The following is a 25,954-nucleotide window of genomic DNA, read 5'->3' on the forward strand; positions in this document are numbered from 1 at the left end:
ATTGACAGGCCTAGTTGGTTCACGACGTCCCACAGTCCTTGGCCTCGTGGGCAGCAACGGCGGCTTCCCCAGGCGGTGTGGTGGGCATTGACATCCCCGCAGAGGAGGAAGTCTTTCCCGAGGCGTTGGGCCAATGTCAGGAGGCTGGCTGGGTTCCATGGCCGGCTTGGCCGGACATAGATGCTGGCCACGGTAGTGTCGGAGTCACCCAGTCGTACCCGAACAGCACAGCATTCAATAGCACCGCTCAGCAGGTCTGCCACGTGGACTTCCGCCTGTGACAATTCTCGCCGCACGTAGATCGCACAGCGTGGTGATCCCTGCTGGTGGCCCTCATCAAGGCAAGGGGCAGACTGGCAGGACTCTCGATTGCAAGAAGTGAGGCTGCTGTAGCCCACGTATCCAGGAAGGCGCAGGTTGGCTGCAGCAGCGTAGACCTCCTGCAGAGCAAGCACATCGTACTCGTTCCGCAATAGGTGCATGGAGAGGTCTGCCTGCCGCCGCCGCAACGAGTTTGCGTTCCACTGGAGCACGCTCGGGCGGCGGCGGCAATGTCCTGCTGCAGGCGGGAGGGGACTAGCCATGTTGACTACTGGGTGAGGGCGCGCCACCTGCCTTGAGGCAGATAGAACGCAGCTGTTGGTTCTCTGGAGGCAGCAGGTCGGCGATCGCCCTGAGGAGGAGTCGCAGGTTCTTGTTCTCCTCATCGCTGGTTGACTCAGGAGCCTCCTTCGGGGACGGCCCTAGCTTGATGCTGCCCCGCTTCTTTGCGCCTGCCTGTTGTACATGTTGCTGCAAGCGGGGTTGGGGGTGGTTGATAGAGGTAGTGGCCTCCTTGTCAGGAGCACCGAGTGCTGCAGCGTAGGTTTTGCCTCCTGTCGGTGTAACACGTGGCGGTCCAGAAGCAGCTGCTACTGAGCTGGTGGGGGTAGCCCGTAGGACCGCCTGGGCCTCGCGATGCGACAGGTGTGTGGGAGCTGACGCCTTTATCGTGGCCAGGCGCCGTTCTCTCTGCCACAGCTGGCAGTTAGGCGAGTCAGCTGGATGTGGTCCCCCACAATGCAGGCATCTGACCCTACTCGAACAGCACGATTCCGTCTGGTGTGGGCCACCGCACCGCAGGCACCGTACCGGTCTCTGGCAGGTTGCTGTGGCGTGCCCGTAGCACCCGCAACGTAGGCACTGCAGAGGGCGAGGCCGGGAGGGTCGCACCTCGAAGGGCATGCTGAAGAGGTAGATCCTTGCGGGGGGGTAAGGGGCAGCAAAACGCAGCACCAGGGTGGTGCCCTGTCGCTTAGCCGCGACCACCCGTACCTTCGACGATACGGCAGCCAGCAGGTCCTCATCGGCGTAGTTGCCATGTACGCCTTGCACCACGCCACTGCTCTGGGTGCGGTCGGTTGGAAGGCGCGCGGTCACGGGCATCCCGGCGATCTCTGACGTGGCCAGCAGGTGCTCCGTCCATTCCGGTGATGCCGCGTCCGCAGCCACAATGTTCTTCTTCGTGTTCACGCGAACCTCCTTTACTCCAGGCAGCGCGGAGAGCGCCTGTGCGATGGCGAGGCGGGAGGTACGGGGAAAGGCGGCGCCGTTGTGTGCCGGACGAAACAGCACTGTGCGGGATGTCAGTGGCGAGGTGGGCACAGAAGTTCTGGGAACCCCGGCAGTAACAACGGGATCCACGTCAGGAGGTGCAATAGGCGCAGGTGAACTACAGGGAGCCGTAGGTCGTGCGGCAGGAGCGACAGCAGGCTCGGTCCCGGGAGAAGGGATGTTCCCGGCTAGGCCCGGTGGTAACGCAGAACGCTGGCGGCGTTTCTGCGCCTTTGACAGAACCTGCTGAAACTCGCCTTCGGTGGTAATGCCACTAGCCAGGGTGAGGTGGCGATCGTCTTCACCTGTGACATGTGGCGGCAATTTAGTCGTCGATGCATTGTGTGGCGCAGTCCCGACTGCTTGCACCTTGCGCGAGGCACCCTCATCATCACTACCGAGCTCGCTGGGACGCGAACGCTTACGTGTAATAGTGGTGTCCATATCTTCGAGGTTTGCGTCTATCGGCAGTGGGACGTACTGCGGTTCGACGAGAGACGCACCCGGCAACCCAGTAACAGCGACGAAATCCCCTTCAAGCAGTACATCCGAAGAGCTCGTGGGGGTTGTCGAAGGCGCAACGGCTGTATCGAGTGTGCCGGCCGATAGTGTATGCCGAGCCACCGCAGTGGCCAGGGAGGCAGCAGCGGCGGTAGCGGAGCAGGAGGATCCCGAAGTAGGCGTGTTCCCGGCGATCTCGTGCAGGTGCTCGGCCGGGTCATCCGTCAAAAGAGGCGGCGTCGCGAACATCCTCGTTCCGGAGGTGGTCGTTGAGGAGGCAGTAGATGTCGGCCGTCCGCTGATGGCCCGGCACAGGCGTTGTGCCTGCTCGTGTTGCAACCGCACTGCCTCAGCGCTGGTGATGAGCTGCCACAGAGATCGTGGGCAGGCGACGCTCACCGCGCGTTTGCGCGACGAGCCGCGTACGAGGGAACGCCGCGGGTGGTCGGTCGGCTGCGCCGGTGAAGCTGGGGGCGCCCCTGCCATCCCAGCCGCGAAAACGGCTGCGTCCGACAAGCGCACAAATAGCAAGAACCAAGTCCAGCTCGTGGATAGCAAAAGGCGAAGAGGAAATCTGCGGAGACGACGTCGTTGACCGGGCGAGCAGGCAGCGAGGACGACGGTCAGGCGAACGGGCTCGGCGAAGTCCACTCACAGTTGCAAGAACGCACCAGTACGTAGTAGAAAGGGGGGAGCGTTGCATGAGACGCCACAGCGTCTCCCGCAGACGCGAAAGCTCCGAAAGACACGTCCGATCTCCTCGAACGCTCGAGCGAAACTCTCGATATAAATAGGCACTTGGTGCCGCAGCTAAACGTCGCCTCCCTTCCCTCCCCCTCCCCCCTCCCCCTCGGCCTTTCGCGCGTCGGAAGAAGGCACGTTTGCTCTACATATATGGTGATTGTAAAGGAGGAAAGAGACGCCTACTTTTGCAGCCCTTAAGGGAGCACAGCGCAGAACGCGCGTTTGTTCTCTGTCGTGCGTTCACTCCCCGTGAAAGCGCGCGTCCCTCGCGCCCTCTCACTCACACATACAGTGTTCGGCGCGCGGCGACGATTTCCTCTCCATTGACGTCATACGGAACCTCACCGCGACGGCAGAAATCTGCTTTTGAGTGTCCATATAATTGCTATCGCAATAAAAACTGGCGGTACACTGAAAATAATATAATAAAAGGTAGTAAAAGCCGTGCAGAAAAGAAACAGAAGCGATATCATGCAGGATTGCTTATGACGGAAAACTCAACTGGAATTCACATATAGAAAACGTGGCATCTAAGGCTCAGCGTGCTTTAGGTTTACTACGCAGACAGAGCAACCGAAAATGTGGGCTACGTAGGCAAGCCCTCATAATGATATACAAAATGTACATGCGTCCAATATTTGAATTCGGCTGTGTATTGTTCTCGGGAAGCCCTGCTTATAAAACTAAGCCTCTGGTTCTATTGGAGCGTGAAGCCCTGCGCCTGTGCCTGGGACTCCCTAGGTTTGTAGCAAACAATGTTCTTTATCAGGAAGCGCGCCTACCAACATTGCCCTGCAGACTCCGCGTCTTAACGATACAAACATTTCTCAAATTTTACAGTTCTCCAGTTAGACGATCTGAATATGTATTTATAAACAATGCAAACTTGTTCTTTCTTGCTCATTGACCACGTTTTCACACCCCACAGATTATTTTTGTACAAAAGCAATTAGACAGTTTGAATGTAAAAATTCGAGACGTTATTCCATCATATGATTCAAGTCAGAATTTAAAGATTGAATTAGATGAAATTTTCCCACAGTTCCCTAAGTTTCATTCAGTCCGGTTATTAAATAATATGTTGCAAGATTACCTTGCACACGTACACACAATTAACATAATAGCCACTGACGCTTCCGTGAACGACGAAAAGGCGGGCGTAGGAATTATCTCGCTTTCGCTTGCGCGGTCATTCTCCTTCAGACTACCAGATTTTACTCCCGTATTTGAAGCTGAGCTCTTAGCAATGATTCTAGCTTTGCGGAAACTCCCTTTAAATGAATCCAGCGCGGTAATTATAACAGATTGGCTTTCTGTCTGTACTGCGCTTACAGCTTCAACAAATTCACCGGCTCTAAAGACGTTTCTAACATTAGTCCCCCCCCCCCCCCCAGCTGAATCTTATAAAGTTATGATGGGTGCCAGGATACTGCGGATTACATTTAAATGAAATGGCCGGTTCATTAGCGCGAGCATCCCTGAATGGACCGATGCTATCGGTCCTTCCAGTGGCGGCACAAATAACAGCGATCAGATATCGGAAATTACAATTCGTAGAGATATCATGCAAACAATAACATCATGGACTGAATTTCAGCACCTAAAATTTCCGTGGAAAATTCATTGGTGTCCTTCAAGACAATCGGAATTAACTCATCCTTACAAAATTACGTTGCCGTGTCCCACCATTAAATCTATATTTACACAGGGCTGGTCTGGCGATATCGCCGCTGTGTCAATTCTGCCTAGAAATAGAAACCGTAGAACACAATTTTTGAATATGTCGTCGGTATAAATTACAAAGAAAAAGACGTCTTGAAATACCGCTTGCTAAATTAGGGTTAAATTTAACATCAGAATCAGTACCCACTTTCGGTGCCTCGGTATTGGGCTTTAGCCACAGGGACGTATTTGATGCCGTTTGTGGTTTCATTCAATCAACAAAACGAATAAAATTTTAAATCCCCACTTTTACAATTCTCTGAGAGATATTTGAGTTTTAATTCATGGCATTATTATTATAAATTAGGCAGTTCAGGAAAATTAATCTGTCTGTTGTTCTGATTACTAGATTGCACATTAATTAAAAGTACGAACACGGCGCCGCGTGGCGACGCTCCGCAGAGCGCCAGCGCACACGGCGCGGCCGCGCATCGAAGCTAAGCGGCGCAGGCGCACAAGGGCTTGGAGGTGGGGCTTAGTGTCGTCTGCTAAAGTGCGCGAGCGCGCTGTGCTTTAGCAGACAACAGGCGGCACATACACGTCTCGCTCGCGCGCTTTAGCAGACGACACGAAGCCCCGCCTCCAAGCCCATGTGCGCTGGCGCTCCGCGGAGCGCGGCCACGCGGCGCCGTGTTCGTACTAAGAGTGGACGACCCTGTACCTTCGCCCGCTGCTTGCTGCCAGCGTTTTGACAGTCGTTGTCTGCAGTCATTCAGTGTGATCTATTCATGTTTGTGCGCGCTCACACCACGCTTGTTCATTCAGTTAGTAATAGTCGGGCCACATTTTCCAACGCACGCTACACATGCAATGCTGCCCGGATCGGCAGTGCAGCGCTACAGGTGTGTCCCTTCGCACGCGCTGCCCACGGGAAGCGCTTCTCATCAACACCACCGTTTTACAGGCGCCTTCTCGTGGTCATCGAGTCTCTCTTCATGTCGGTCTACTTACGGCAGAGCACACCTGCTTACTTAATCAGCTCATGTTTACTACAATTCATATTGCTACCAAAGCCGCTCACGTTACTTCGTATGGCATTGCTGTGTTGCTATCGCATTCATTGCTTCGCCCTTAGGGCGAAACTGTGACATTTTTTTCTTTTATCCGGCTGCCGTCTGAGAATCATCCTCATCATCGAACCCACGCGCCTCGCGGCAAGCTCTTCTGCTCCGAGCTAGCTCGTGCTAGAGGAAAGGGAAGCGCAACAGAACGCAAACCAACCAACCAACCGACCGAAGACCTCACGACAATGAAATCCTGGGTCGCCAAGAACACTACGACCACGAGAGGCTTCCACAGCACGGCGAGCGGCACAACGTATACGGCAGAGGACACCTCGAGTGCCAGCTTCGCCCGAGTCGCCGTCACCACCGTGCCTGCGCGAGATATGTCCTTGGCACAGCTCACGTACAGCGTCGAGTCCAATCAGACGATCGCTGGGCCCGACAAGACTTCGTCGTGCGAGAGGAGTAAGGGGCAGCGTTCGGCGCTGACCAAGCGTCGTGCTTGCAAGTCCGAGGGACAGCGAAGGGCAGCAGCGTCTCTGCTAGCGTCTTCTCGACAGCCTGCTGCTCCGACTGCACCGGAGACCGATCAGCGTGGACTCGCGGCCAGCCACAGGCCTCGGACGACGTCGCAGCAGGTCCCCGGACTCGTGAACGTGGGACGAAGAGGACCAACCGTAAGCAGAGGAATCGAACCCTACTCGTAGTGAGGCCTAACGGCGGGTTTGTGCTAACGATGTATATACGCCCTATGCCTGCCATGTATTTTAAACCACATTGTCGTCAGTTTTTCAAGTAACCACAGGTGTTAGGATAAGCGTAATGTTATCGTTGTGTTGAGAAGTATTTCTTTTTTTTAAGTTAATATCATCATGCTCTTCATTGTCAATGTTTTACTGGTTGTAGCCTGCCTACAATGTATGCATTATTTAACAACAAATGTTATTTAGAAGAATAGGGCTTAAGTCAACGGCAATAAGTCTACAGAAGTTGATTTTTCCGTCTACGCACTAAATAACTGAGAAAAAATATCAGCATTTGTGGCTGAAATAACGAGACTTTATTGCTTTCTCGGCGTAAAAGCCGCTTTATTACGCCAGTACAGTTGGAGAGAAACAAATTTATTAGACTCAGTTAATATGCACCAGCCAGGTACTCAACACAATCACTTTTTCTTTTCTTGGGTTGGGGCCATGCCTTGCGGGACTCTTTTGTGGCTGCTCTCCGTTCGGCCTTGGCGGCGTAGCACCGCCAGAGGGCAGCGCGCGAGGGAAGTGCGGCTGCAGTGTACGCCAGATACATGACGCGGTTTCAGCTATTGGCATACTTGGCCAATCATCGTAGATCATTTCTGCCCGAATTTTCGGCTTTGTTTGGACGAAGGTTGACAATCCAGCTAAACTTGTAAAAGTGGGGCTCAGCTTTTTCGGAGCATGTTTAGCAGCCCAAGTCTACATACTGCTGAGGGCTAATATGCTAATTACCGGCGGGGCAGGCCGGTATACGTAAGTATTGAAAAAAGTCACTTCTCTGGCAGAAAGATCTGGTGCCCACACAAATCAATGACTGGTTTTTGTTCAGAAAAGACCGCACATTTCATATAGCGTGAAAAAAAAAACGATTGTTTCTAAAAATGTTGTCTACCCTGTTCTTATACCTTAACGCTAAAATTTGTCCGTTGCGTAATTCGTCTGGGGATGCAGCATGTAAAGTCTGTTTTATTGCGATAGCAATTCCATGGACTCTAAAAGAGGATTTCTGCCATCGCCGTGAGGTTCCGCATGACGTCAACGGCGATGAAATCGTTGCCGCGCGCCGGACGCTGTATGTGCGAGTGAAAGGGCACGAGGGACGCGCGCTTTCACGGGGAGGAACGCACGGCGGAGAACAAACGCGCGTTCTGCGCTGTGCTCCCTGAAGGGCTGCAGAATTAAGCGTCTCTTTCCTCCTTTACAATCACCATATATAAAGAGTAAACGCGACTTCTTCCGCTGCGTGAAAGGCCGTGGGGGACGGGAGGGATGGAGGGAGGGAGGGGAGGCGACGTTTAGCTGCGGCACCAAATACGTATACAGGGTGTACCAGCTATCACGCAGCAAGATGAAAAAAAAAAGAGGAACGGCGTTACGCGAAGCCAACCTAGTGCATTAGTTCCAGTACAATGAAGTAGCTGTCAGTAATTTTTTCGTTACTGAGATTTAATAAATAATTGTAATTAATTATCTAACTCGAGAAGTACTGTTCTAATTATCAAAGTGTCAATAAAAAAAGTTGTACTCCCGATACAGCTGTCTGTTGCTCAATACGTGCTACATAGATATGTTTTCCGAGTGTGAAAGAAGCCCGCGAATACACGCAGAATTGCCGCACGACTGGCTGCTCGAGGCACTTCGCGTGTATTCACAGGCTTCTTTCATGCTCGTAAAAACGTTTTATGTAGCACGTATTGAGCAACGGAAAGCTGTATCGGGAGTTTTTCATGTTGCTCTACAACTTTCTTATTGACACTTTGATAATTAGGACAGTACTTCTCAAGTTAGATAATTAATTACAATGAATGAAATCTCAGTAACCAAAAAAAAAAAATACTGGCGGCTACTCCACTGTACTGGAAACAATACGCACTAGGTTGGCTTCGCGTAACGCAGTTCCTATTTCTTAAAAATCGTGCTGCGTGATAGCTGGGACACCCTGTATAAAAAAGTTGTCGCAGTTTCACCCGAAAGGCGAAGCATCAATTGCGATAGCAACTTAGTAGAGAGCTATACGGAGTAAGGATAGTAGTTTTATCCGCTGTTCAAACTTGGACATGCAGCAGCACCGGCAACACACAGCACTGTTGTCGACGCCGTCGGCGTTTTGCCCGCGTTCGCACAAAATGCGTGCGAACGCATTTTGTGGGAACGCGGGCAAAACGCCTACGCGGGCAAACCCCCCCCCCCCCCCCCCCTCCTACGGTCTTTCGTGCGTCAGAAGAAGGCGCGTTTGCTCTACATATATGGTGATTGTAAAGGAGGAAAGAGACGCCTACTTGTGCAGCCCTTAAGGGAGCACGGCACAGAACGCGCGTTTGTTCTCCGCCGTGCGTTCACTCCCCGTGAAAGCGCGCGTCCCTCGCGCCCTTTCACTTGCACATACAGCGTTCGGTGGCGCGCGGCGATGATTTCATCTCCATTGACGTCATACGGAACCTCACGGCGACGGCGACGGCGACGGCAACGGCGACGGCGACGCCGACGGCAGAAATCTGCTTTGGGGTGTCCATATAATTGCTATCGCAATAAAAAAAACGTTGCGAGCCGAGATAATTGGTAAAGGCTTCCGACGCTGCTCGACGAGTTTCCCGTTCTGATCTCGTCGAAAACCTCCGAGCCGCCCCCAGAGGCCCTGGCAACAGTCACCAACGCCGCGCGCGTTGGGTGCGAACGCGGGCAAAACGGCGACGGCGTCGACAACAGTTCTGCGCGTTGCTGGTGCTGCTGCATGTCCAAGTTTATACAGCTGATAAAACTACTATCCTTACTGCGTATAGCTCTCTACTAAGTTGCTATCGCAATTGATGCTTCACCTTTCGGGTGAAACTGCGACATTTTTTTACTTGACGACTCCGGCACTAGTGCCTAAAGAAGCTGCAAGTGCGGCGAAAATGATTTGCCGAAAATCGCCATTCTGCCTTTAAAGCTAGCTTTGAAAATTAAGTTTGAAGGAAATATGTTGCGTTATAGGTGCAACGATTTGTGAGGATCTTTAATGTGCGCATATGCTTATTGCTTTCGTGCATTTAAAGAGAAAGCAATTGTTGTAAATCTAGAAAGATAAAACTTGACAAAATGGTCGCAGTTTCGCTCAAAAGGCGAAGCATCCATTGCGATAGCAAATGATTAGGCAGCTATACGAAGTAAGGATAGTTGTTTTATCGGCCGTAAAAACTTGTAAACAACCGCTTACTAACTAAATAACAAGCATGGTGTCACGCGTGCACTGGAAAACACGAACACATCTCACTTGATGACCGCGGACACTCGCTGTCAGAACACTGGCGTGAGGAAGCGCGGCGGGAGCAGCGAGCGAACTGTCCTTCGTGCTGCCTCTCGCTTCAACGCCAACGAAGGGGGGAGAACACAGCGCGCTCGATGCAATCGGCCCTCGACCAACCTAGACTCTGTCCCCATCGCAGATAACTTTCAAGATAGGGCCCGCACGGTGGCGCTCAGCCGCGACATACGCAGCCGCCACCAAAGCAGACCACCTCCCTCCCTCCCTCCTGGTGGCTTGCGGGCGATGGAAGGCAGCGCGCTTCCTACCCACTTTCTTTCCTTGCGCGCGCGAGATCGAGCCACCGTCCTTGGCTCACCCTCGTAAGCTTTCACTGCACACTCAGCATACGGCGCGCAGCCACGATATTATCGCATTTAGACATTATATGAACATCACGGCGACAACGATGGCCGAATTGCACCTGGACTGTCTCTATACAGGGCGTTCTTTTTTAAGCTTCACGGAATTTTTAAAAATCGCCTTTGGCAGGTAGCATAATTCTTGTCATTAAGCCGGGTTATTCAATGAGGCGGACATTAGTGGCACGAGAAATCGAACACATATTCAACTAAGTAACAAAAATTGACGAATAAACTTCTTACTTAATTACTTTACGACACATATTGCAATTTACGAATTGTAGCCCGTGAGCTTGTCAGGCTTTCCACTTGCAATGAATATCTAGAATGACACCAGTTTGGAGACATGCACCATCAAACTCGCCAAAAAAATTCACTGTTGTTCCACTTATACTTTTTGACCAAAATGCTGTTTTTTACATTGAAGCACAAAAGTAACTGGAACGAACCTGTATTTCGTCCCACACTGTTGGGAAATAATATCTCGAAACTGGTCTCATCCTGTAAATTCATTTCGAGTGGATGCGTCTTGCAAGCTCACCCCCCTTCTTCAACCACAACTCTACGCACGGCCCGCTTCGCGCTGTCATGCTGGTCCTGCGCGCGGAATTACTATTAATAAAATAGTATTTTAAAGGTGACATAATTTATATACTGAGATCGTTACAGAAACTACTTACTGAAAAATTGGTGCTTTCCTCAAACAGTCAAGGCCTTCAGAAAGTGCCCCCTCCCGTCCCGGAAAAAATTCCTTTCTACGGGTCTGTTCGACACCTGCAACCCGCAAAAGCAAAGCCTTTGCGATTCGTTTCGTTTACACCGAGGAAGCGGTCGCTGGTGGGTGTGAACGCCTCTTATCCCAATACTATTCTGTTTCGCGCTTCGCCAGTGGTCTGAGCGGCACTCCGTCCACGCTGTTAGAGGGGTCAGCCAGCCGCGAAGGGCGTATGATAAGAAAGGTATAGAATCAAGCGAAAGGAATCGTTACAACATAGCGGCCCAGATCATGAGAATCGATTGATTTCATTGGATACAGCTTTTTTGGCAGATGCACCTGGGCATGAGAAGTGGGAACGTTCGGTATCCTGTTTTTTCACGTACGCAGCATACCACGGAGACAACCCAGTGGACTACCGGGTCTTCGTCGGCGTTCCCCTTTATCGGCCTCCCCGTCAGTCCCGTGGCGGCACTGCCGACACTCGGCATTCGGGTACACCGGGCACAGCGACCTGAGCAGCAGCGTCGACAGTTCCGCCACTACCAGCAGCAGCACGAGCAGTGGTACAACTACCAGCAGCGCAAACAGCAGTGACAGCGCCCCTGTGCGGTACGTTTGGGGCCCTCTTATTTGTGGGCTGCTCAAGGCTCGATCGATGGGCACAGTCATTTTTTTTTAAAAGATGGGTGCAGTAATTTCCCACGGGTTATTCGGCCCAGAAATGGTTCGACCATTGGCATAGTAAATGAACAGACGGATCGCGTTCGAATCGCAGGATAACGCCACTTATCGCTTTAGGTTTTATTCTGACTGTTTTCGTGACACTGCGTTGTGAAGTGTTTCTTTTGACGTTTAGCAATGCTGGTGAAAACTTTGAGAAGGAACTGTTTCAGAATTTGCCTCGTCATGTAACCAAACAACTGACGTTAGTTTATTTACTATCTTTTTGCACATCTGGATAATACCACAATAATAGATATTTTCTTTCGTGGTATACTAGTCCAGCACCTGTTAGCAATTCTGCTAGCATGCAGTTAAAGCGAGTTTTCAGAGTTGAAATCTAACTTACTATAGGCATATGAATTCCTTGTCATGAAAAATTAGGGTCACCATCTTCAACATCAAGTCAGAAAGGCGCCAAAATTCAAGTCCTAAATTAGAAACCTTGTTTAGAGTCGCTGTGTCTTATAGTTTACACATGGTGGGAGGTTCTTGTAGAGAACACAGGATATGTTTTCATCCGATCTCCTCTAATCCCACGGACGCTTTCATGGACAATAGATATCCTAATTTTAAATGTGACCGGGACAGGCGAAAAGGCTCTTTTAAATTTCCGTCAACGAGTAAAAGTTTATTGTCACCTATTTTGCGTTGGCAAAAGATCGCAACCCACGAAGCCGTCCTGCGATGTAGAACGCCGCATATTCCGTGTCTTGCAAGCAACTGCTCATCATCAAAATAAGGAGCCGCTTGCTGTAAGATGCTCAACCTCTGATATACCTTTATGTCGGGAGACGCAGACACACGCGCACTCGCATGCACTCGCAGGCCTCCTCGTGTAGCGCGCGTCAGCAGCAAGGCGGCCGTGGCCCCGAAGACCAACAGCTGCGCCGTCGAGTGCACGCGACGGGACGTGGCCACGGCGACAGACATCCCTCCGCGCGAGTACGAGAACCTCTTGGGTGACTGGATGGGAGGCCGCGTCCCTCTGATGGTCGGCGCCGCGCTGTTGACCGCATTGCTGGTCGCCTCTGCGGTGGCCACCACGGTCGGCATCATGAACCGCCACTCGACCGCGGCGCCTGTCGACGAACAACGCCTACGCGACGCCGTCGCTGGTAAGCTGCTGCAGCATGCGACGAGCAACGGAAACTTTAGTCCTCACCGTAAGAACAGGCGTACAAGCGGCTTGCTTTGGGCGTTGATACTCTTCGTAGTACTACTTGATAGAAGATGTGTCATTAACGGCTGCGCGCACGGAGTTAAACGAGCGGTGCTGTAAACCCATGTTAAAACACGGTGGCATCGCAGTCATGCATAAAGTGTTCCCGCAAATTTGATCCCAAAGAGGTTTGATTTTATCATTCAAGAAATATAGCCGTTTCACCAAAAGCAAGCTCGGCGGTCACAATTATTTAAGGTAACGAAGGTATGTTTCACCTAAATGTGTAAACCTGCTTATTATAGAGGCTACTGTCTATATAAAGTACAGGTGTATTTTAAATCTTTGTCAGTCACGTCGTTCTTCTATCCACTTTCAGTTTCAGCCTCTGTTTCAGTTCAGCCTTTCACGGTGCGTTGGTGCTGGTAAAACAGCAGCAGAAACTGCAAGGCGAATAAGGGAAGAACGGTGTCAAGTACCGTCTGGCATTTGCTGACCGGCCTGATAATTTTAACGCCCGTATGACTATGATGCGCCCATATAAATTCAACCACACTGCTGCCGCGATATTGTCATTTTATCATGTAAATCGCCATTTCCACGTCTGGCAAATGTTTAATCCGCTCCATATACTTTTACAGTTTGTGGCGTTTACTTGAAACAACCGAAGGATATCGGCCTTTCGCGTGCTACACTCATAAGCTAGATTCCTTTACTTTTTTTTCTGTACGGGTAATCTGAACGAAATGCTGATTACGACAGCTCTTTGTTTTGTATAATGTTATGTCGGGTTGTCGACAATTTCCTCTCCTGAACGTTCCTCTATCTTGCTAATTTCCCGCCGAACTAGGTATATTTGGCTAAAAAATTGCACGTCAGTAGAGATAGATTTCATTTGCAGGAAAGGGGGGCAGATAGGTCGACCTGAGCGTGTGTGCGCTGTCGTCTGCTACTCAACACTGAGGTCTAGTGCAAGCAGCGTCTTTAAAGGGGCCGCCGTCTAATGTAGATATGCAAGTAAACTCCTGAAGTCTTAAATGGACCGCAAACAAGATGATATTGTCACGCCTTGGTTGAGGCGAAAGGAAGAGGAGGAGGACGACGAATCTTTTGGTGCGGAGCGCAGAACAAAACCGGTGCTGGACTGTTTTTTCTCGACTCTCATTCATCATCTGTTCCTGTAGTATGTCTAATTGCTTAGACTCTGCACTTTGCAGTTCCGCCACTCAACACCATATCATCCCTAGACGAATGGCCTTGTCGAACATACCAACCGCACCCTGACCAACATGCTGGCTATGTATGGACCATCCAATCACAGGAACTGGCATGACATCTTACCGTTTATTACCTATGCCTACAATACAGCTGAAGCACGAATACTACGGACTTCACACCTTTCTACCTGCTCTACGCTCGGGCACCGCGCAGCTGTCTCGATACCATTTTCCCCTTTACACTCCATAGGTTGCCGAAACTTTGTGCCGTGCTGAAGAAGCCCGACAAATTGCTCGTCTGCGTACACTGGCATCACAAGATCTCTCCAAGGAGCTGTATGACCGCCGCCACGACTCAATTTCATTAGAAAAAGGTGACTTGGTGTGGCTGTGGACCCCTCTGCGCAGACGCGGGTTATGCCAGAAGCTCCTGGCTCAGTATACCGGACCCTTCACAGTCATTGACCGCATTAGCGATTTAACGTATGTGGTCGCCCGTGTAAGGTCACCAGGACGCCGCTCTAGCGCTACTCAACTTGGGCATGTTACGCGCCTCAAGCGATATTACTCTATCACTCAGCCCTAACTCCCATGGTGGGCTTCGTCTGCGAAACGGGGAATGTCACGCCTTGGTCGAGGCGAAAGGAAGAGGAGGGGGACGACGAATCTTTCGGTGAGGAGCGCAGAACAAAATCGGTGCTGAACTGTTTTTCCTCGACTCTCATTCATCATCTGTAAATAAACACCCCTCATCCGTAACAATATGTTAAGCACTATTAGGAAAAATTATGCTTATAAGATTATAAGAAAGCGAGACAAAGCTCTATAAGCAAAAAAAAAAGCAGAAATTAAGAGCTATCACGAAAGACTTGTGGCGACGCCGACTCGATGTTCCCGCACCAGCTTGCTAAGACGTCTCATTTCTCGATGGCGTCTGCTCAGGCCTAGGTAACTGTTTATCGATAAAGATAGTCTACTTTGTGTTCTATAGCACCCAAGGAGCGAACTTGCCAAGCTTAGAGAATTTTTACTTGGCCACAACGCCGCAGATGCCAGAAAATATACTGATATTTGGGACGTCACGCTGACGTCCTGTGATGGAGCTGCGGCGCGCACTGCAAAACATCAAAGCTTGGAACAAGAATGTAGCAGAGACGTGATGGCGGCTGTACGAGCCGTGCCGTCGTCCCTACTCAGAAGGGCGAAGGCGGCGAGCCGAGTGACGGGGCTGCGACGACCAGCGTGGCTGGCATTTGGAACGACACTGCGCGTGCCGAGCTTGCGCTTCGAGCACGCGCTGCGCTTCTTTTATTTTCTCCTTCGACAGCCGGCGCCAAGGCACCAGCTGAGAGCGCCGAACGAAGCGCCCCGCGCTGCGGCGTCGGTGGGCGCTACAGGGCCCCCCGCCCAGACGGAACGTCGAAATGGCGATCCGCGTTTCGAAAGTGTCCGTGGACAGTCCAAATCGTTAACGTGAAGGGCATCGAGTTGCCGCGCAGAGCTCAGGCGGACGGCACTGGGAGCTCCGCAACGGACGAGGCACTCGCTGAACGGACGCTGTTGGGAGGGGCGCGTCCAGCCGGCGATAGAATCTGCACATGCGTCTTGAAGAAGAAGGAACTGGTAGGCCTTTGAGGCGAATGGCGCGTCGACGGTACCAGTGGGAGCGTTGCCGGTGGCGTATGACGGACCGCACCGCTGCATGGCGTGTAGGGTGCGCGCACGAGCGATGCAGTCGAAGCCCTGGACGGTCCACGACGCTTGCATTGCATGTGGACGTGGCACAACCTGTTGGAGGCGACAACGATCCCATGCGTCCGGCGATGGGGTGCATCGCGAGGAAGCCACGGACTGGCCGGAAAAAGTGGGGTCAGGGCCTGCATGAGCGTCCGGTGGTTCTTTGAGGACGCCTGACGTGGGATGCAGCGGGGGTCGCAGAAGGTCGTCGTGACCCACGTCCGCGGTGGCGTTAGCCGGCAGAGTCGTAGGCAGTGGGATCGCTGCGGTGCCGAGCTCGCGCGCCGCCTCGGAGACCGGCTCAGCGGACCGCGTGGACGGGTCGGCTGTCGTTGTTGGAGGAGCATTGACGTTGGAGACAGACCCGATGACGTGGGGCACGGTAGCCGGCGTTGGGTCGGCGATGTCTCCACTGTCGCCTGCCATCGTTGGGGGCGAGAAAGGCGATGACGTGGCCGGTGTCATGGTCGTGGCGATACCCTTGGCGACAACATTGTGCGCGTACTCACACGAAAGAGACCCCTGGAGAGAGCCGGAGGCCGGGGACTGTGCGGTAGCGCATCGGGTGGTCGCCGAGACGGTATCGGAGCAAGTCGAGGGAGGAAGGCTTGCCTGATGGTGGCTAACGGGCGCAGGAGCAGACGCGTCTGGTGCTGGCGGTGAGGGCGCCGGCAGAGATGACTCGCGCACCGCGCGGTCTACCTCTGGAAGAGGGTGGTAGACAGCACCGAAGAAGTCGAGCACGCGCTGCCGCAGTTCGTCGTACGGGTGCGGGCCAGGCGATGGAACGCCGAGGTGGAGCTGGAGAGCAAGCGGCAGGACGTCGAGGAGTACCGCGTGCTTGAACTCCTGGATCCAGATGTGGTTCAGCTCCAGAGCCGCCTCGAACTGAGCGAACCATGCGCCGACGTAGCTGGACGAGAACGGCGGCAGTGGTGGGTCGAACTGCGGCTCCGGCCAGTGAGCCATGGCAGCGTGTCGCTCGGTGGAACGCGCGTTCTCCCGGGTCACCAATGTAGGAGGGACGTGACGGCGGCTGTACGAGCCGTGCCGTCGTCCCTGATCAGAAGGGCGAAGGCGGGGAGCCGAGCGACGGGGCTGCGACGACCAGCGTGGCTGGCTTTTGGAACGACACTGCGCGTGCCGAGCTTGCGCTTCGAGCACGCGTTTCGCTTCTTTTATTGTCTCCTTCGACAGCCGGCGCCAAGGCACCAGCTGAGAGCGCCGAACGAAGCACCCCGCGCTGCGGCGTCGGTGGGCGCTACAAGAATATACCTTTAAAAGCGAATTGAACAAGGATAGAGTTTTGGGGGAATACATTACCAGTCTAAAGAGTGCTTCGCTTTACTGTACATTCAAGTACCCCGTCGAAATTGCCCGTTCCATAATGTCTAATGAGTTTCCTGCTCTGTATTTCTTCCAACAGCAGGCGTTCCTCCTTTGGTAACTATTGCGAACAACTTGGCCTCGTGTGTCACGTGACTCAATCCCAATAGGCACCTTCTCTCTCTGCAGAATTAGCAGCCACCAGACCGCTGCTGCCTGGAGTGCCGATCCCGGAGAACCCACTGCGAGACGATCCCGGCGCCCCGGCTGACGAGGCGCTCACGGAGGCCGCCTGGAAGAGGCCGTCCACTGCCAGCGAACCGGTCGACGGGGACTCTACCGCTGAGCAGCCGGCTGCCGGATACGGCAACGCAAGCGGCGGCTTCGTGACTGCCGAGAATCCGCTGGAGCAGCCATTCCGGAGATCCGTAAGTGTAAACATGACGCGCGATGAATGAGGGGGCGTGTTTTTGGCGCTTTGGATTACCAACCAGCCCGGTACCGACACCTTGATTTAGTTCAGTTTTCTTCTCGTGGTGCTTGAATGATAAATTGTTTTCGTCTTTAGGACGTTTACGTGTTGTCCACAGAGTTAAATTGGATTGTTTTTGACGAAGCGCAATGACTTGGCGGGAAGGCTCAGGTGCTCGCGGGTGGGATTGGGCATGTGGTGGGGAATTTCAATAATCTGTAGTTCTGCTGGCTTGGCGACGTGATACTCGATGCACCTGCAAACGTAGCCGGATCATCGACTCCTTTGATGGGTAATGCTCATAAACTGGCGTTTATATTTCTAAGGTTAATCCCTGTGATGTAACATCAGAAGCCTTTTTTGTATCAGGCAAGCCTGGTGCTAGTGAGCCCCATGCTTGCCAGTGTAATAACACAATGTTAGCTCCATCCATTGACCAGATATGTAGTTTAACTGTCTAATAGCGCAAGTGCACAAACCATGTGTGAAGTCTGTTAACTTATAGACTGATACGGAGATATAGATAGACTGTATGTACTTAATATATAAATGTCTATATGTTTTCTAACCACAAGTCCCCCAAAGTGCGCTCTTAATAATACACATAAATGTGGTTATAACGAACTAGAGTGCATCGAATTATACTTCATATGGTTTCAGAATATCTCAACAACCTTCGGTTTGCAGATGACATTGTCCTATTCAGCAACAATGTGGACGAATTACAACAAATGATTGAGGACCTTAACTGAGAAAGTGTAAGAGTGGGGTTGAAGATTAACATGCAGAAGACAAACATAATGTTCAATAGCCTGGCAAGGGAACAAGAATTCAGGATCGGTACTCAGCGTCTAGAGTCTGTAAGGGAGTACCTTTATCTAGGTCAGTTACTCACAGGGGACCCTGATCACGATAAAGAAATTTCCAAAAGAACAAAATTGGGTTGCAGTGCATACGGAAGGCATTGCCAAATCCTAACGGAGAGCTTACCACTGTCGTTGAAAAGAAAAGCATACAATTATTGCATTCTACCGGTGCTAACATATGGGGCAGAAACTTGGAGGTAAAGAAAGAAGCTCGAGAATAAGTTAAGGACCGCGCAAAGAGCGATGGAACGAAAAATTTTAGGCCTACCGTTAAGAGACCGGAAGAGCGGTGTGGATGAGAGAGCAAACGGGGATAGCCGATATTCTAGTTAACATTAGAAGGCAAAAATGGAGCAGGACAGGCCATGTAATGCGTAGGATGGATAACCGGTGGACCATTAGCGTTACGGAATGGATACCAAGAGAAGGGAAGCGCAGTCGAAGACGGCAGAAAACTAGGTGGGGTGATGAAGTTAGGAAATTTGCAGGCGCAAGTTGGAATCAGCTAGCGCAAGACAGGGGTAATTGGAGATCGCAGGGAGAGGCCTTCGTCCTGCAGTGGACATAAATATAGGCTGATGATGATGATGGTATCAAACACGCTAAATTATTTTAACGACAATAATGCAAAAAAGCCTTAAAACGAACAGGAGAATCGGATGTACATATTTAACCCATAGCCGGCGCCACAAAACCGCCCGCAGCGGCCTATATTGTTCCGCGCATGTTTTTTGAGCGTTGTGTATTTTTGTTCATGTCTGCTGAGCACAAGGTCGCGGGATCGAATCCCGGCCAGGGCGGCCGCATTTCGATGGGGGCGAAATGCGAAAACACCCATGTACTTAGATTTAGGTGCACGTTAAAGAACCCCAGGTGGATCCAAATTTCCGGAGTCCCCCACTACGGCGTGCCTCATAATCAGATCGTGGTTATGGCACGTAAAACCTCATAATTTAATTTTTGTTCATGTGCTTGAGCATGGCAGTATGCTCGAACCTAGTGGGGTATGCAGCATAGCCCGATAGGCAGCTATAGAGATCCCACCGGGCGGCTGCGTTTGCCACCATGTCTTGCTGAGAGAGTCGGGTCGCCATGGTAGGCTTCAACACAGTCACGCAGCTTTGCTCTATCTTGTATAACGAATTGATCATAAAGCTCGTTTACCTTGGTACGGTATATCGAATTACTGGATGTATCAAAACGAATAAAGCCGACAATAGAGTGAGAAAAACACATCGATAATTATTTGTCTTTTTTTATGGAAGTGGACGAAAGGCAAATTTGCCGCAGATGGGAGCGGAACCCGACCCTTGCACATCAGGCGTGCAGTGCTTTACCAGTTCAGCTGCCGCAGTTTCCATTCCTCCGACCACATTTTTTTATTAGTTACACATTTTAATTACACATAACAAATGATTTCCGATAAGCTACATTGTCTATTTTCTTCGTGTGGCTGTAACTAACAAGCAGTCGCGCCCCTCCATTCCCCATATTCTTCTCGATCAATCATATAATGAACTGTTTCTAGCGAGCGGACCAGTACGTTATGACCGGATTTGACTGCATACAGGAGGCGAATGTATACACATTGCTGCAGACGAGGCCCGAATGCGGCGTCGTCTTCTACACGTACTGCCGGGAGCCGCGTAGCGAGTTCGTCTACCGAGCCTCCATCAACGCCTGCCTGGCCACCGGTGACGACCACCCAGCGCAGCTCTGCAACCGCGGCCCCAACCGGTTCGCTTCGTGGCGCGAATGCGAGAGGAGCTGCGTGCTAACCCAGCCGCCACGCGAGGCCTGCCTCGACAAGACGCTTCTACTCGGGTGCCGGAGGTACAGAACCTTTTTCTCTGCTTACAAAGGCCCAGGCAGGCTCAACCATGACGCCACCTGAAATGGCGCGTTAAACTTATCTTATAGCGAGAATAAATAATTCCGCAGAGTTCTGTCAGTAAAGGGCGCTACGCTCGGCACTACTATCGTGGAAATAAGAGACACGGACACTATGCATTAACTATGAATTCAAAGTCTGTGCTCAACTTTAACGAATAAAACATTTCACGTTAACTACGGCAGCCACCGTCCGCAGGCAAAGTACCGCAACCACGTGTACTCATATAACGCACACCACGGGTCAATTTCATGTTGTTCCGTGCAGAGTTTCTCATAATCAGATGGTGGTTTTCGCACGTAAAACTCCATAGCTTAATTTTTTTTTCAGAGTACGGACGGCGCAAGTATCAGCTGACCGAGAGATCAAGGAGGAATATGCAGATAATTCTACAATTTTTACTTGCGAGTTTAGCATCGGTAACGCGTACTGGAATACTCTGATGTCATACTACGTGGTCAGTCTTAGGCGCAGTAATTCGTTTCTTGCTAACCCTTAAGGGGAATCATTGGCTGGGGACCAACTGAAATGCCGCTTAATGAAATACGTGTAAAACTCAGCAATCATTTTGAGAGAGCCCCTTGACCGATTGGAATACAATTTATTGCATTTGAGACCGAAGGTTAATTTCTACTGACTTAGGAAGCGGAATTTTAATTTAGGGCCTCAAGATTTCAATGAAAATTATTGAAAACTTGTAAGTCCTAAAAAATAGAGCACGAATAATATGAATCGGTAGCTCTGCACCAAGTTTAGAAATCACAGTCCTGTAAACAGCATTTGCTAGAGCATATAAAAAGATCAAATTCGTTATGAACTCGCAGCTTATGTAAAACTGTTACGACGTTTACAAGGGTTTTGTAAAAGCCGTACTGACGAGTTAGTGTTGTATCTGGGAGCGGTGATAAATAGGTCGATTTTGTCTGCTTTGAATGTATTATTAGGTGCAGGTTACAGAATTGATATTGTTTTTTAACGTTGAGAGACAATTCTAATCATCATTTTTTCATTTATGAAAGTTTGCGATTTTCAACAATTTTTAACGAAATATCGACGGCCTTATTGAAAGATCTGGGGCCGAATTCACAAAGTTGTTCTTTCCTAAGTACTCACTCCTCAATGGGAATTGGCCAACAGCTTCCGCGAATAGTATGTCCAGCAGCAGGATTGGCTTAAAATTTCTCTTACGAACAATTTTAGCGTAAGAAGGCTTTGTGAATTAGGACCCTGCTTCTTAAAGTCACTACATGTTAATGCTTTCTTTTAAATGTAAGAAACCTCATTAAATTTAGTGCAATGGTTGTCCAGAAGAAATATTTCTCCGTTTCAATGTATGTGAGAAGGTTTTGTGAATGGAGGCTCTGATTATTAAAGACACTGCAGTTTAATGCTTTCTTTTAATTGTAAGAAACCTCATTAAATGTGGTGTAATCGTGGCCGAGAAGAAAGATTTCACCGTTTCCATGTATTTGGGGAGGAGCCCCCTAGCTGAAGCTGCCTCTTACCTGTCAGGTGTAGCGGCAGACGCAACGCGCTCCAAGCAAAAAGCATCAGATACCCACAATAGTGCTTATAGTTGGCACATTCTGTTATGTTGAACTCAACTGATTTTCAAGGTGAGAACATCTAAGAGTCAGGAATCTACTCTGCCACAGGGCAACACTTTAACAGGCAACTTCCTTAACAATAAATTTTCACAGGGGAGATGGAACTGATTTTGTAAGGCACCTAGCCCACGAGTTAAATTTTAATGGCTTCGAATGATGCTTACTCATAATAATTTGTCTGGCTTGCGTTTAAATCCGCTTTCATTCACGGTATTAGTAACTTCGTCCCGAAATGAATGACAGCAAACTTATGCACTGCTCGATGGGCAGTTTTATCGTAGCGATACATAATAGGTGCCGCAACACAGTCAGAACTAATAAAAATATGTGGAGGACGTAAAAAATGGAATGTAATAAGGCACATATGGGAAATAGTGCAACAAGCAAAATAAATACCCTTGTCAATTTTCTTACTAGCAAACTCAGATTCACCCCTGCGCCGGATTCTTTCAATAGTTATGGCGTTCACCAAGGTCAAATGTAGAAGCCGTCGTGTTTAGACGAGCGTTTAATAATACCTCGTCCGCAAGACTAGTCCGGACCCATAAACTACAGCCTGTATCGAAGGCTGCATGGTTCTGGGTGACATTTAATGCCATGAACCAAACAAATGTGATCAGCCAGTGGCCGAAAAACAAAAGAATCTTCAGCCTCGTGTTCGGCCATGGTCTATCACATTAGAGAGTTTTAGAATAGGGGCCCCAAAAGTTTGGGGCCCCAAAGAGCTTTGCGGGTGTTAGCGTTGGGGCATGCAAGAGTGATGAGTTTTAGAATAGGGCTTTGCGTTTGCGAATAGCGTGTTGCGCTTGCAGCGCCACTACGGTGTCAAAGAAAAACTATTATAAATATTAAAATAAACTATACCATTTTATGATAGGAAGAGTAATTTTGACTTTCGTGGTTTTGCGTTTAATTGCAATTAAGATGTTATTCTGTTAGCAGCAAGCGATTTATTGCGCCTAATTTTGAGTAACCAACTTGACGTGCCTTCACCAGCCAAGCTAATCCACGTTAGGCCTACGAGCCATTGAATCGACAATCGATTTCAGAATCAGCTGCGTCTAATGAATCAATCTTCATTACACACGTTAGTTGAGAGAAAGCGATAACCGCAAACACTTCTCCTAGCTTAGGAACTTCACGCGTTACCACGAATCAAGCCGTCCTGTTCGGCCACGGTCTATTACATAAAGTTTCTATCTTCTTGCGAGCCATTTAACTTGTAAGAATCTTACAGGCCTCTTGTATGCAGCACTAAGATGCAACTATGTCCAGAGGAAAAACACAGCTAAAGCGCATATACAATTCCTTCAACCCGTGTATGCTGTAGATAAGAGCATCCTACCCCCAATTTTATCATATTATATATATACTATGAGTGTCGATGACCGCAACATTAAAAACGATTCAATCTTGTAGCTGTTGCTTAACATTGAATTTATTAAAGTGGTTTTGACGATATTCCGCAATGTTTCCTTAAAACATAGACAGAACCGTATAGCAAACACTTTGCTTTAATTCGCCAAAGACCGTTTTCATCGTCTAAGTTAACAATTATTTATGGGGTTTTACGTGCCAAAACCACGATCTAATTATGAGGCACGCCGTAGTCTGGGACTCCGGATTAATTTGGACCACGTGGGGTTCTTTAGCGTGCACCTAAATCTAAGTACACGGCTGTTCTCTACATTTCCCGCGACCTCGTGCTCAGCAGCCCAACACCATAACCACTGAGCAACCACGGTGGGTCATTCTCTAAGTTACCGTGAGACCAGGTAACAGTAAAAGACATAGCAATACATACATAAGAAGGTAAGATATTCAGCCGAATTTGATGTCTGCACCTCTCACTAGTACATGTTGCAAACTGCTTGAGGATATTGTTTCACAACACTGCTTTAGTTTCAATAAGCGTGGCCAAGCCGACATGATTAGTATATACTAGAGTTAGAAAATTTGATTTTGTAAAGCGCGCAAGTAGAAATCGCGTAACGGAACGGCTCAATCTAATGCTGAAATAAGCTGAAATAATGCTGAAGGCTTGTTAAATGGTTCGCAAGTGATACCAGAAAGAAGTTTCTGCGTATTGATCGAACCAGGGTTGTAACGTTGAGACGTTGCTCTCATATATAAGTGGGCATCTCGCCAAGTTGTAACAGGCGTCGTTAAATTCACGTGAAGGATCTGGTTGCATACATCATATGGTGGCTGCAAGAAATGAGCGTGCAGCGAAAAGCACAGCGTTCACTTCGATGTTTCTACTCTAGGGCCGCTATAACATAAAATGATTCCAAACTGTTTTGATTCCAAACTACTGACTTCAAATTTACGTAACCACCGACGCATGCACCGCGCGGTGGCCCGCAGCGTTGTCTAAACAACCCAATCAAACACTCTCCTCGTTTATAGGAGGTCACCTTTGTTCGCTTTCAAAACCAATAAAATTGTCTACACTCAGCGGTTTTTCTTATCTAATTGGCTGACAAGAGGCGAGGAGCACGCTCTAGTGGAGAGGGTTTCGATGGCGCCGAGCCAGCACAGTGAAAATAGATAACCCGCATGAAGGGGTTGGTGCCAGCTTCTCCGATTGGTCCGCCTCGCCTTAGCTTGCGGTGGCTGGTCCTAAATCGCGGTGGCGTGCAACGGAAGGATAAGAATGCCGTTAAAACGGATCCTCAGCGAGGAAGAGTTGGCAGAGCGATCTCGTATGCATGCCGAAAGGGACTTGATAACGTTTTACTGCCATGCAAAAAGGTTTATCATGCGCAAATAAATACATGCTCACCGGCAGGTGCGAGTAGCGAGGGCCTCGGCGATCGGTGGGCAGCCATCTTCTATTCCTTTCGAAACGGGGCAGTCTGTGGCTATTCAGAAAAATTTTCAGTTTTGTTCGGCGTATTAATGCATTTTTTTTCGCGTACACGTCACTTTGACGTGGTGAGTTTTCGCGGTTTTGTGACGTCTGGTGACAGACTGGCGAAGTGGGCGTAGCCAGAAAACATTGGACCAATAGCAGAGGGCTAATGGTGGAAACGCGTCAAATCAGGACTAATTATCTTTCTTTTGTGCGGTTTAAACATGCATAATTAGTGTGTACACGTTGTGGAGCTATCGCGGTTTTCGTGCCGTTGCGTGACAGACAGGTGAAGTTGCGTGTGGCACGAAAATGTTTTGACCAATCGTGGAGGCTAATTGCCAAAAAAGTTTGGCAATAGCGCCCTAGCAGTATAAGCACTCCGAAATACTCGAGATGTACTTGTCAGAGGGCCGGTACCGGATTCTGTGGGCCATCTATAGAAAGTTTCTTATAGCTTGCTGATTAATTTTGCTTTTTTTAATGAAACACACAGTACGCCCCGAGACATTAGGCAGGTGGTGTAAGGCACGGTGTGGTGTAAGGACTACATGCGGAAAGTTCAGCAGAGCATTGCAGGCCGCGTGGTTCAGACATCCGTATAGGAGGACACAAATATGCGGCTGCGAAGCTGAACCTATTTCACACGCTAACTGTAAACATTGTTCGAAGGCGCGGGTGTGACACCGGCATTACTGTTTATATTTCTTCATTCCTTACGGAACCTCGACTTCCATAACCACGCGCACAGGTGACCCCTTCATCAGATAAAAGGGTGGGGTGGCAGAGCTGCCTAGATTGGAGGCAAGAGAGATAAAGGACAAATCTATCTCCTGATCTACGTCTCTATAAGCTCTTCCACAACGTCAACCTTCTCCGACTAGCCCATTCTTCTATGCTAATGCGGTTCACCGCGTCGCTAACCCTTTTGTCGAATTGCCCTCCCCTTCCACAGGCAGGACGTCCGCAGGAGCTGGTGGTGGTTCGATGGCCGGGTGTGCCTTGCCTGGAACTTCCCCTGGGGTGGGTGCCCGGCAAACGGCAGTGCCGTGTTCCCCACGGCCGGCCAATGCACGGCCCACTGCACCAACCCTCGCTACCCACCCTGTACCGCGCCACGGAGCGCGCCCTGCGGCAGCGCGCAGTTGAAGTTCCCTTTCTTCGCGGCAGAGGTGCCTTCGTCGGCGGTGCAGGTCGAGAGGCGCTGCTTCAGGCTGACGCGGCGCGTGCTGGAATCGCACCGGTGCCTGACCGGCGCCAACCGATTCCTCACGAAGACTGCTTGCGAACTGACGTGCAAGAAGGCGCCGACGCGGCCCTGATGGCGCGACCTGAGGGCTGGCGACAAAGTAGATATAATTGCCGTCGCGAGACCTCAGGGCTGGCGACAAGTATATGTAGCAATGGAATGACAGAAATTTAT

At 50.2% G+C, this 25,954-nt stretch overlaps 1 protein-coding gene across 2 annotated transcripts; it reads left to right on the plus strand.

The window, feature by feature from the left end:
* The first annotated feature begins 5,849 nt into the window (after positions 1-5,849).
* Positions 5,850-25,954, plus strand: LOC119462334 (uncharacterized). Of its 2 annotated transcripts, XM_049655176.1 has the most exons (6): positions 5,850-6,241; positions 11,067-11,288; positions 12,228-12,517; positions 17,031-17,269; positions 19,777-20,012; positions 25,487-25,954. In XM_049655176.1, exons 3-6 carry the CDS (start codon positions 12,370-12,372, stop codon positions 25,851-25,853), a joined length of 990 nt encoding a protein of 329 aa, XP_049511133.1. In that variant the 5' UTR covers positions 5,850-6,241; positions 11,067-11,288; positions 12,228-12,369; the 3' UTR covers positions 25,854-25,954. The 2 variants fall into 2 exon arrangements, with proteins under 2 accessions (XP_049511133.1, XP_037579606.2); XM_037723678.2 differs by lacking the exon at positions 5,850-6,241 and having other exon boundaries at positions 10,960-11,288.

Source organism: Dermacentor silvarum, chromosome 8 (genome assembly GCF_013339745.2).
Source record: "Dermacentor silvarum isolate Dsil-2018 chromosome 8, BIME_Dsil_1.4, whole genome shotgun sequence".
Classification (NCBI taxonomy): Eukaryota; Metazoa; Arthropoda; class Arachnida; order Ixodida; family Ixodidae; genus Dermacentor; species Dermacentor silvarum.